General features: G+C 38.0%; 1 protein-coding gene across 3 annotated transcripts in view; it reads left to right on the top strand.

The window, feature by feature from the left end:
* The window catches only part of APBA1 (amyloid beta precursor protein binding family A member 1), an 83,279-nt gene that overhangs the window by 49,406 nt on the left and 21,625 nt on the right, over positions 1-12,248 (top strand). For all 3 annotated transcript variants that reach the window (XM_030968073.1, XM_030968071.1, XM_030968072.1), the window contains exons 3-5: positions 3,721-3,822; positions 7,102-7,141; positions 11,072-11,217. In XM_030968073.1, coding sequence (XP_030823933.1) covers positions 3,721-3,822; positions 7,102-7,141; positions 11,072-11,217 — 288 coding nt within the window. The remainder of the gene's footprint in view (positions 1-3,720; positions 3,823-7,101; positions 7,142-11,071; positions 11,218-12,248) is intronic.

The following is a 12,248-nucleotide window of genomic DNA, read 5'->3' as shown; positions in this document are numbered from 1 at the left end:
TCCTGAGCTAATGTACGAGGGGAATTTGCCATACTTGTGCCATAATACCTGTAGGTAGACATTAGTGACAAATACTAGTCACTACTGTCACTAAACATTAGTGACAAATGTAATGTCCTGTTGTTTAAGTGAATCTTAAATTTCTGAAGCATTTGTTGATTTGTCCACACATATGGTGCTACAAAAAAGCTCTGAATAAACCACCTTTTTCAAAACAAAAAATGACCAGTGCTGTTTAACTTTGTGAGCAGCATGGACATTGGGATTGAGTGCACCCTTGGCAAGTTTGCCGACACCAAGCTGAGTGGTTTGGTCAGCACACTGGAGGGAAGGGTTGCCATCCAGAGGGATGTGGGTGGGCTTGAGAGGCAGACCTGACCTGTGAGAGCCTCATGAAATTCAGCAAGGCCAAGTGCAAGGTCCTGCACATAGGCCAGGGCAGTCTCAAACACAAACTGGAAGAATGCATTGAGAGCAGGTCTGCAGGTAAGGACTTAGGGATGCTGGTCAGTGAAAAACTTCTTACAAGGGCATGTAGCGATAGGACAAGGGAGAACCACTTCAAATTGACAAAGTAGATACCATGAAAAATTCTTTAGTGTGAGGATGGTGACGCACTGGTACAGTTTATTCAGGTGCCACATCCCTGGAAGTGTTCCAAGGCCAGGCTGCCTGGGGCTTTGTGCAACCCAGTGTATTGGAAAGTGTCCCTGTCCATGGCAGGGGCAGTAAAATTTAGATAATCTTTAAGATCTCTTCCAAGATAAAAGATTCTATGACTGTATGATTCTATGATTTCATCCTCTCTGTCCTAACCTATGTAACCGGCAAGCTGTACTCTCTTCAAATGATCTGCTGCTAAAAGCACATAAAACAACACTGCTTTTATAAGTTTCACTGTTTCAGTGTCAGTTACATGTCTCTTCATGAGCTGTATAGGAAACAGCTGATTGACCTGGATAGGTTAGATGCAACACAATCCTCTCCTTTCACAAGTTCCGTTACTAAATCCCTCTGCACAAGGGCAAGGAAGGTTTCTCAGGTGGAGTGGGTTGCATGTTAAGAGTTGAACAACTCCAAAACTGAGATGGAGAATTTTTGGATGTACCAGGTTGAGTATCGTAAGAAAAATGTAAGTAGAAATTCAAGGGAAAAAGGGATAGCTATCAGGTTTTTATTGCTGCATGTAAAAAAAAATCTAATTCCATTAATAGACCTCTGTGCCTAATAACAGTGTGCATCATGTGACCTTACTGTGTTTGTTCTAATAACAGCTTTGTTAGGCTTCTAAAACTTGTTTTGTTCATAACAAATGGCAGTGAAACAGTTGCTAAGCATTTATTTTAGACTTTGTTTAGAGCAGCTGTGCAAATTATCTATCCACTATGATCCATCAAAATATTTCTTCTGCATTCTTTCCTTGTACATTATATACAGTGCCTCTAAAAACACGTTTTGGTGTCAAAGAGAACTGAGTGTTAATTCTTCAAAGACTGGACTTTGCTGTACAAATGTTTTCAAGGACAGCTCTCATGCCCTGTCATGCAGCAGACTTTGTAAGATGTTTGATACTTGGGTTTGGTAGTTCTGGTTCTTGGTTTGGTTTTGGGGGCGTTGTTTGTTTGGTTGTTGTTGTTCAGGGGTTTTTCTCACACAAAACACATATTTGAGCAGCCGTTCAAAGAGGGCACATGGAAAGCCATGTAATAACTTAGTTCTGATACTTTATAGATAAAAGTACCTGAATAAAGGCACTTATAGTGCTACTGGAGTAACTGCTAGTACATTTCAAATTATGTGCAATTTCTTAATGCTAATTGTCTGGTTTAAATGAAATCATTAATCTTTATCCTTCAGTATGTGAATATGAGAGTTTTCAGCCGCTGTAAAGAGCGCTTTTGTGTGTGTGCACTTACACATACCATGCTTAACTTGATTTTTTTTCTTGTTTAAAGAATGCTCTTGAATGCTACAATGTCTAGATGCCATTATTGCATTGATAGTATAATGAACCTTTTAAATTTATTCCTAATACAGACATACTGCATAATAATAAGAATGTGAGCACCTTGAAAACTCTTCCTTATGTAAATAGGAGTTACCATTTGTGCAGTTGCATCACTGTGACACTGTTGACTGGTAATTACACAGCAACTCAAGGGAGCCTGTATCTCTCCCACAGTCCCTGCTCACGTGCTTTGTGTGGCAAGTAATTTTTCAGTCTGATGGTGCAATCATATGCCAGCTTTCTGGGGATGGTTTCACAGCTGCATCATTTTCTCTCTTGCAGTTGTGATTCAAAATACAGGAAGATGCAGGGATTGCTCTTTAACACAGGAAATATCTGTAAAGAATTGCTTCTTAACTCCTTGGAAGCATTTATTAATTAACTATAATTTTAATATTTAGTTACTATCTGAGATAGAGGAATGTCTGTAAAGAGAAATAAGTGGAGAAGGGAGTTATGTTTTTTTGTTTCATTTCATATCTAAGGGAGGCTAAGAGAAACTTAGATGTTTGGGGTTTTAATTATTGTTCCTGGTTTTGTTTTGTGGGTTTTTTGTAGACTATTTCATGGAACCCAATTTTTCGGCTGCAGTAGATGCAGAGCATGAGGGTGGAGCTGCTGCCAGCTCAGACCACTGGAAATGTACCCCTTTTCTGATATGACTCATTGACTCAGAGAAAAGCTATGTCATACTGTTTATGAAAAGATAAGAATAGCATTTGACTTGTTTTGCCATCAGTGATGAACTGTTGAGCTGGCACAGCTGGAGCTGCGTTCTTCCTATGTTAGAGTGTAGGATGCCAGGGCTATTGGGCTGAATACCCAGCTGTAGGTAAATGCTAAATTTCCCTTTTGAGGATTTTCACTTTCATCTGCTTGGGCAGATATATTTTGTAGGTATCTCCTTAAAATCTGCCTCTAGAAATGCCTACTGGGTTAAAGCTTTGTACTCTTTCATTTTGGTCACCTTCATTAGTTCCACATTCTGTGCTCTTGTGTCACACCCTCATACCAGGGCCCCTACTCTGTAATTCAGATACCTTGCTACAGTTTTTTCTCATCACCAGCATTCATTAGGAATTATCTGTGGTAGAATATCCTTTCCCAAAACAGTCTTCCCCTTTATCAAGATACTTGTTGATCAATCACATAGAGAGTTTCTCCATGAATTGTTTATGGAAAAAGGAGAATGAGGAAATCTGATCTAAAGAGCATGTACTGAGCTGACAGCATGAACTGTTGAATATTTTCCAAGTCTTTACTGTATCTAGATTGAGGAGTCCCAGTCCTTGATTAAACTGGTATTGAATTGACATTGAATATATTAATAAATTCTTGAATACACCAATATTACTCTGCACAGTTTATGAAAGTTGTTTTCTAAGATAACGGAATAACTGTTATGGACAACCACTGTGACCTTCCTCTGCTCAGATCAGATTAGTTTAGCACTTCATGTTAGTAATACCTGAGGGCCTGTGTGCTTATGGGGAAGTTTCAGTCTTTTATTCATTTCTCCCAGTTTGACAACTAAATGAACTTTAGCTGAATCCCTGTGTGCTGCTTAAGGTCACTTTTCTCCCATCGCAGCTTACTCTTAAGTGACTTTGCCTTTTCTTTCTTAGAATGTCAGAGCATAGGATGTAGAAAATGAAAGAATAATTTCTACACTGGGCAGTCAAAATAACTTTTGATTTTCTTGCCATGTCTAGTCTCCATCTCCAGATTCCTCTTCACCTCGTGGTGCTGAATCATCAAGCAGACAACATCACCAGGATGTCTGCAGTACAGCAGAGGCTTCCACTAATAAAGAGGTAGAGTAAAACCTTTTTAAAGGCCACAGTCTGGTTCATGCTGCTTATGCCTTTTAATTTTCCTTGCTCCCTTGTACCTGTGCAATCCATTTTCTTCTTTTTTTCTTTCTTATGCTTCTTTACCTTATGCTTGACTGAATTTCTAACATACTGAAGACTCTTTGTCCTGGCATTTCTGACTCTCTGTTCAGCTGTCACTAAATTTTTAAATTTGTTTAACAGGCTGCAGGGTACTAATTTACCAAACAGCCAACATCCCCTCTGTAGCAGAGACAAAATAAAGAAGGCTTTTCCTTTTTTCCACCCGCTAAGAAAGAGTATTTGTCAGCCAGATGAAAAAGGGCTTAAATTAAATTTTTACATAATAAATTATGCTGCTTAATATTTTGCCATTGTAGAAACTGGCCTGCAAGTGATTCTTAATCAGAATTCAGTTCCTCACTTGAGGCTTCTCAGAATAAAGCTACATAGTTTGGGATTTTTCCCCTTACCTGGTAGTGCTTTAGGCTGCAGGACTTCCACCAAAACAAAATAAGCATGAATAGAACTGCTCATAGTGTAAAAAAAAAAAATTTGAAAAAAGGATTTGGATTTGGATAGAGTAGCAGTTTCTGTAAACAGAAAAATCTGCAAAAATTTTTCATAAACTTGAAAACAATCTAGAAACTGCCATAATAAAATATCATATTTTTACTGGTAGCAATGGATGAGTTATTTTTCAAAATTAAAAACCTGATCTACTATAAGTGGATTAAAAATGAAACACAGATAATCCATTCATTCCTTTTTACTTCTGCGATTATCAAGGGATGGAAAAACTTGTAAGATGTATGTAGTTGTACCACTCTGCATTTGCATTTACAAAATAATGAAAAATTTCAAAAGACTGAAGAAACTCATAATTTTTCATATTCTGATGTTTTCAACTATAAATCATGCCTTTAAGTTTTCCTGTGCTTTAATGTTAGGTTATTAAAGCCTTCAGCATTCTTTGCTACAGACTTTATCACTATGTATTTTATATTTTAGCTATTTTTAGGTCTCAGTAAACTTCTTCAAAGAAAGAAAACAAACAAAACACTGTTGATTTCAGTTGTTAGGATGTGCTTACTCAAATTACAGAGGTGATAAACTAGGTTTACTGTAGATTATATTGGGCTATTAGTTTCCCTCAGATAGTGAATAATTCCCACTTTAGTATTTCTAATGCAAGAATAAAAGTAATAAAACAGCCTCATAAATTCTGGATTTTTAGGTCTTAGAGAAACATTTTTATTAAATATAAATTTTTAATAGCAGATGGCAACAAGATTATTGAAAGTAATAAAATATTAGTGACCTTGATGTTTCATTATTCATGACTATATAAAATTAAGAGGTGTAGGTTTCCACCTGTTGGTAACTTCACCTGTTACTTTACTCTTCTAATGGTTTTTGTAGAATGCCTTTCTACCTGGGTAATAAACAAGAAAAATTATGTTTTTGAGTGAGAATAAAGACATACATGATGGTGGTTTGCACCACTCTATCCTGAAAATTAAGTTACTAGGTAAGGGTGGTGAACAGTTGCTAAATCTGTACCAAAGATTTTCTTCACTGCTTAAAAATAAATATCCTTTGTAAAGTATTTATGTATGTGAGCTGCCTCTCGTTTGTAGGGGATTTGTCCTCTATGCCTGCCAGACCCCAGTGTTTGAATGCCCCCTTTAGCACTACATCAGCAACTATTACAAACGTTTGTTGGAGTCTATATGGATAGGTGGAATGCTCCAGTAGGAGCATTCATCTGAGGAGGTGAAAGAGCCACAGATGTGAGAAGGCATGTCAGTGTTCTCACAGCAGCTTAAATGTGTTGGCAGCAGCAGATCATTGATTATTGACATCTTTATTGATGCTAGTGCAGAACCTGATGGACAGGATTCTTGGATTCTCAAACAGCTTAGTAATTTTCAGAGGGAATGAAAAGAACTTAAAGCTTGCACAGACTCAGTTGTCTGTTCACATGCCTTTTGCTTATAATTCACTAATTTTATTTTATAGCAATACATGCATCGCTGGTTAAAAATATTATTTGTTAACATAAATTTTCCATATCTTACAAAAGAAAAGACTCCTTGGGGTTAAGTCAGTCAACCTGTTACATAATTGTCACCTTTCTTGTTTTACCTGAGTTTTCCACTAGTACACAAATCCTGGTAAGTTGCCTGTTGCAAAGAAAAATAATTTGGCATCTATTGCTACATACATCATCTGGAATGATACTTAAAATTACTGAAGATTTTATGCATTATTCTGATCATGTGTATAGATTTTCTTTTAATAGAATGATATTAAGCAGTCACTGGAGGAGTTACTGATAGTACAATCAGTCATAAATTCACTAACTATCCACTTACCTGCCTATGGTAGCAGCAGGTATTTCAGTATATCCGTTACAAATTATATAGTGCCGCATACAATTTTGTTTGATAAATTTTTGTATATGGTTTATGTTATTAATTAAACAAAGTGGTGAACCTCACCCACTGAAAGTTGTAGCCATCAGATATCTGAAGGATTAGTCTCATAGTCTTTCACAGAAAATACCAGTAGGGTGTATGGTATTACTTTAGTGTGTGTATTTGCATGCACAGGTCAAGGTTCTATTTATTCCTTCACTATTTATGTAATTGGTGCTACCAAATGTGCTCTTGTGCTCCATACCGTGTAAGCCAGTTGGTGCTGAGGTCATGGTGAATCCCGTTATTCCAGAGAACAGAGGCTGTTCCCTAACCTATTAAAATCTAGAATGCTTTTTGTAGGCACTGTTAATGTGAAGGATACATCTAAAACCATTCCTAATGAATAACTGTATTTTGTTAAGGATGGTTTCAGTCATGAATTATAACAGTAAAGTGCAAGTTTTATATTCCTGTACGCATTTATTTCTAGTTGGAAGATCCAGTATCTTTGAGATATTATGTACTTCCCTCCATATTTCTTGATTATTAAAAGTAGTGCACCTGTTGGTGGATAATTAATGCACTTGTGAAGACCAACAAGTAAGTGAAGTCTGGTCTTACCATATTGTCTACTAAGTAGACACAAGTGGAATACATTGAATTTACCATAGTAGGTGCTTAGGGCTTGAAAATAATAAATTTAAATAATAATAAGTGTTTCTATCTTTACTAATAGCTATGGCTAATTAAAGTTTGGGTTTTTTTGGCACGGAGAAATTTTTAATGCATATTTGTGCATGCTATGTTCTGTTTGAAATCCTTTTTGTCTTAATTACAGTCCAGAAAAAGCTTGGCTTCATTTCCAACGTATGTTGAAGGTAAGATAGTTCTACACTTTCTAAATGTTTTTTTTTCGCATCAAAAAACCCACCTATATAATGCATAAAATTTTACTTTTATTTGCTGAATAGAAAAGCTACTAGGGTTGGGTGTACTGATTTAGATTACGTTGTGTCTAATTCAGAACCTGAGCTAAATCCTACTGTGCTCCTTCAGAAATTCGGAAACATGGAGCTTTTAGTTTTTTGGTGTTTCATTCATTGTGTCTGTATCAGTTATGCTCTTTTTTCCCCTCGGTATCACTTAAAACACTGCTTTCTTTATGGTGTTTGCACAACACATAAGAATGTTTGTGGACAAGATAAATAGACTAAGCAAGAAGACTGTAGGGCTCTGTCTGGCATTGATTTCAATTGGCAGTCTCAATCTAATCTCAGCTGGATTTATGGACAGGCCCGCCAGTGAAAATCTGCTTTGTTTAACAACTACTTGTCTCTTTATTAAATACTGCATCCCATCTCAGAGTTAAGGTTTCAGTAGTGCTGAATTTTTTCGGAACAATATGAAAAAGCAAGTTACCTGCCCCATGAACTGCTGTTACTTTTTGTATGAGTCTGCATCCTGTCTCTTCTGCAGGAGGAGCACAGGTTGTGCTCAGTTGTGCAGTTGTGACAGAAGCAGAAAATAGAAGTTTTTTGTTTTGTTTTGCTTTTACTTTTCCATTGACAGTGGTTGTTCCATGTGCTTGATGAAATTTTAGAAATACAGTTGATGTAATACTTTATTTGGACTTCCTTGTCACTCTTTGGATTGCTTTACAGTATACGGTGTTTAGTTGATAATGTGATAATTTTCTTTAGACTGCAAATTGATTGTTGTTTTAGTCTTCAGAGTATAAGCTGCCTGTTTTGGAATCTCTGACCAGAATGTCAGTTAGTTCATAGCTAAACATTGGAATTTTGGAGCAATGATCTCTCTTAGAATTTAAGTTCATCTCCTATTGATAGTCCTATCAAGGGACTATATATTCTATATATAGGAATATATATCTATATTTTAAAAGTAATTATCTCCACCTTAGGAAAAAAATAAATGGTACACTAAAATTTTCTTGGTGCTTGGTCCAGTGCAAAATTCCTTAAAATTACAAATGTTCCATTTTTATGCACCAGCAGTCCAAGGAAAAATTTGCCAGCACCTATGCTATGTTTTCATTGAGGTAATAGTTTTGTTGTCAGAGGTAATAAAAGGAGGAGGTATTCTAAAAAACAGTGCTGTCTGTGTGCTCACCTCTGATGCAATTGGAGCATTACCTTTTTTGGGGTTTAATATGCACTTTCTTAGAGTCTTATACCTTTTCCCATTTTTTCCCCCTAATTTTGATCAGAAATTGTACTATAAAAAGTTTTGCACCTCTTTAGTATAGTGGTGGAAGTGGTGAAAAGGCCTTATGTGTAGAGTAATAGTAGCACTTAGAATGCTGTGTGATTTCTGTGTAAATATGTAGTACTTCCAAATGCATGAATTTCCCTAAGGAAATAACTCAGTTTCTTTAGGTCATGTGCTTGCAAATAACTGTTCATTTTGAGAATTTTCAAGATACATACTGCCTGAGCAAACTGCACACTGGAGATGAGCATCTTAAATTTGCTAATCATTAATTTTTGTGTTAAAAAAATTATAAGGAAGACAAGCTTGCTCACAAGATTTATATGTGTGCTTCTGTCTGTGTGTATAGTTTCAGTGTGATACTTGTCTCCAGATCTTTCTTTTTTATTTTAATCATTATAATGACTTGTTTTTCCTTGAGGCCAAAGCCACGCATGCTCATTCTGAGAGGTTGTTAGTCCTATATGTTATCATTAGAACAAAATTGGCATTGTTAGTAATTTCAAACTTAAAGCCCCATCACCTTATAGTACAAGATACCCCTTGATTTTAGAGGAAAAAAGAAAGACAAACATAAACACGGGTGTTCTGTGATAAAATGTGAACATATTTACCATGAGCATTCTTTAATATGATTTATATTTCACTTGTCTTGAGGAACAATTGTTTTCCCTTACTTTTAAGAACAGGAAGTTGCTTAAGTTAACCAGCCTCACTTTTGGATCATGACAGTTTAAACGTGGTGTCAAAATGGAACATTTTCATGTATAAAATTTTTACATAAGGCTGCCAAACATTAAAAATCTTACAAATCCTAAGTGCTGCTTTGTAAGGATTTGCATTGCTTGGTTATGAACACTTTACACCCCATCACTTTCCACTTTTCCAGAAGTTGATGGGTGTTGGATCTCTAAGGATCTCTGGACTAAGAGTGTTGGTTTGCCATCAAGAGAGCCCATGCTCTGTGTATTTAATAACATTTTTATTTAATTCAGTACTTTAACACAGTATCCTTGTTAACACTACTATTTTTAAGGGTCTGTGGCATAAAAATATTGTGATGTGTGGTATGTGTTGAGCATTCTGGGCAGATTGTTCTTGCCTGTTGCACCAACTGTAGTTAATGCACAAGCAAGAAAGAGCCTGATGGCAGCTATGAAACTGCACCTTTCCTCTTTCTGCTGTGACTGTTGGTCTGAGAATTGCAAGGCTGTTTTTGATGGGTGAGGAGCGAGCTAAGTAACTGTGTCTGTCCCTTTATCACAGTGAAAAATCATGCTCCAGGCTGATCCCTACTCACAAACAATGAGCTATTGTGAGAAACAGGCTGGGTTAACAATTGTAGCTTTGGCTGGAGAGATGTTGTACTAGGTTTGTGTAGCAAGGTTTTGGTAGTGGGGTAGGCACCAAGGGTGTATTCTTTGAGAAACTGCTGAAAGCTTCCTGCCTGTCTGATAGAGTCAGCGCCAACTGGCTCCAAGACAGACCACCACTGGCCAAGGCTGAGCCCATCAGTGGCAGTAGTAGCACTTCTGGGATAATGTATTTAAGAAGGGGGCAAAGACTCTGTTCCACAGCAACTGCAGCCAGAGAAGAAGGGGCTGGGAATGTGTAAAAGAGGGATCTCTGAAGACAAGGTCAGTGGAGTAGGAAGGACTGGAGGTGCTCCAGGTGCCAGAGCAGAGTTTCCCATGCAGCCCATGGGAAAGACCATGGTGAGGCAGTTGTGCCCCTCCAGCCAGTGGAGCTCGAAGTGGAACACATACCCACAAGCAGCCCCTGGAGGACCCCAGGGAGGGCCCCACATGCCAGATCATATGGATGCCCAAAAAGCCAGGCTATGACCCCATGGAAATCCCAGACTGGAGCAGGCTCCCTGCAGAGTATGTGGCCCATTGGAGAGAGGAGCTCACCTGGAGCAGGCTTTTTGGCAGGACTTGTGATGCCATAGGGAGTCCACACCAGAGCAGTCTGTTCTGAAGGATTGTCTCCCGTAGGAGATATCCCATTCTAGATCAGAGGAAGGATGTGAGGCCTCTTCTCCATGATGAATAAGGAGCATCAGAGACAGCATGTGATGAACTGACCACAGCCCCCATTCCCGTGTACTTCTGGGTGCAGGAGATAAAGAAAATTGGGAATAAAAGTGAGTCCAGGAAGAAGGTGTTGTAACATCTGTTTTTATTTTTCATTATTCTACTTTGTCTTCATCAGTAATAGATGAAACAAGTTTTCACAAGTGGAGTCTTGTTTTGCCCATGACAGTAACTGATGAGTGATCTCTCCCTGTTCTTGTCTTGCCCCATGAGACTTTCACTATATTTTTGCTCCCCTGCCCTTCTGAGGAGAGGAGCGATAGAAGGGGTTTGGTGGGCAGGGTCAGCCCACCACAAATTCCGATACAATTATAGTTTGATGTTTTAGTGCCTTTGAAAGTGCTGGTTGCCTTTTTGTCATGCTAAACTGAAGTATTTCAGAGGAGGATTTGCAGCCATCAGGTACAGACTCAAGTTGTCTCAGTTCTGCTTTTGCTGTGTTTCACCATGATTGTCTTCAGTGATGGCTTTCCTGTATTACAGTTCCTGGACCTTGCGATCCTGAAGACCTAATTGATGGAATCATTTTTGCTGCCAATTACCTTGGTTCAACTCAACTCCTTTCTGATAAAACTCCATCCAAGAATGTGAGAATGATGCAGGCTCAGGAAGCTGTCAGCAGGATCAAGGTGAGGAGTAATTCCTGCCGCTTCTTCTATGGCTGTTTTATGATTGTGGATATGAACTTCTTTCTTATGCAGTATGTTTTTCAGGTGGGGTTATCTGTAGTTTCAGAATGAAAGGTGCCTCACCTTTCCTTTGCAAAATAAATCGCGTATGCTGCTTATGGAACAAGACTGATAAGGGGATGTTACCAGGTCATTTTAATTCCCTGTGGTAATACTCAAGCTGTGTACACTAAACCAGAATCTGAAGTGAGTGGTGGTCAAAGTTAGATATTACCTGGGTGTGGAGGGAAAACAGGTTAAGGAAATAACTAGTAAGTATTGCAGCTGCTTCTGGCTTGGCACTGAATGGAGCTGCTACTGTTGTAGTGACTGCAGTTCTTTTTGACCCTGTTGTGGACACTTGTTTCTCCACACATAACAGCTGTGAGCTGATTTGCTGATTAAAAAAACCCTGTGATGGTAAAGAGAAGTGGGGAAAAAATAATTTGTCCTGGAATCTGAAAAAATTTGTTTCAAAAGAGAAATTCCATCTGATTTCTGTACAGGCCATTTCCAGCAATGGGAATGCTGCTGTACAGTAAGTTACAATTATGACATTGTCAGCTGAAATTAAGGTGTGTGGATGAAGTATTGCACAGTTGTACAGGATGCTGCAACATTCCCACTACCCATACATGGCTGGCTAGTAGGCACACAGCTTCATCTTCTGCTAATTCAGCTAATTAACACAACCTACTCTGGGAATTTTTCTTATTTTAATATCTGTATGTTCTTCTTTTGTATATTTTATTTTGGCTTCCAGCCAGATTTGGTGTGCAATTATATAAAACAGAGTGAAAGAGGAGAGGTTTTCAGCAAGACCAATAATATTATCTGTTAAGGTCAGCTGATGCTTCCTACTCCTTTTATTCCTTCCACTGCTTTCAATGGCAGGTGTTCAGTTTAGTCTCTGTATATAACTTTGACGCAGAAGCTCCAAATAGAGCCATTGAGACAACTTCCAAAAAATGTAATTTTGCTGGTGTTCAAAT

This window comes from Camarhynchus parvulus, chromosome Z, assembly GCF_901933205.1.
Source record: "Camarhynchus parvulus chromosome Z, STF_HiC, whole genome shotgun sequence".
NCBI classification, from domain to species: Eukaryota; Metazoa; Chordata; class Aves; order Passeriformes; family Thraupidae; genus Camarhynchus; species Camarhynchus parvulus.
This window is presented reverse-complemented; position numbering and strand designations above follow the sequence as displayed.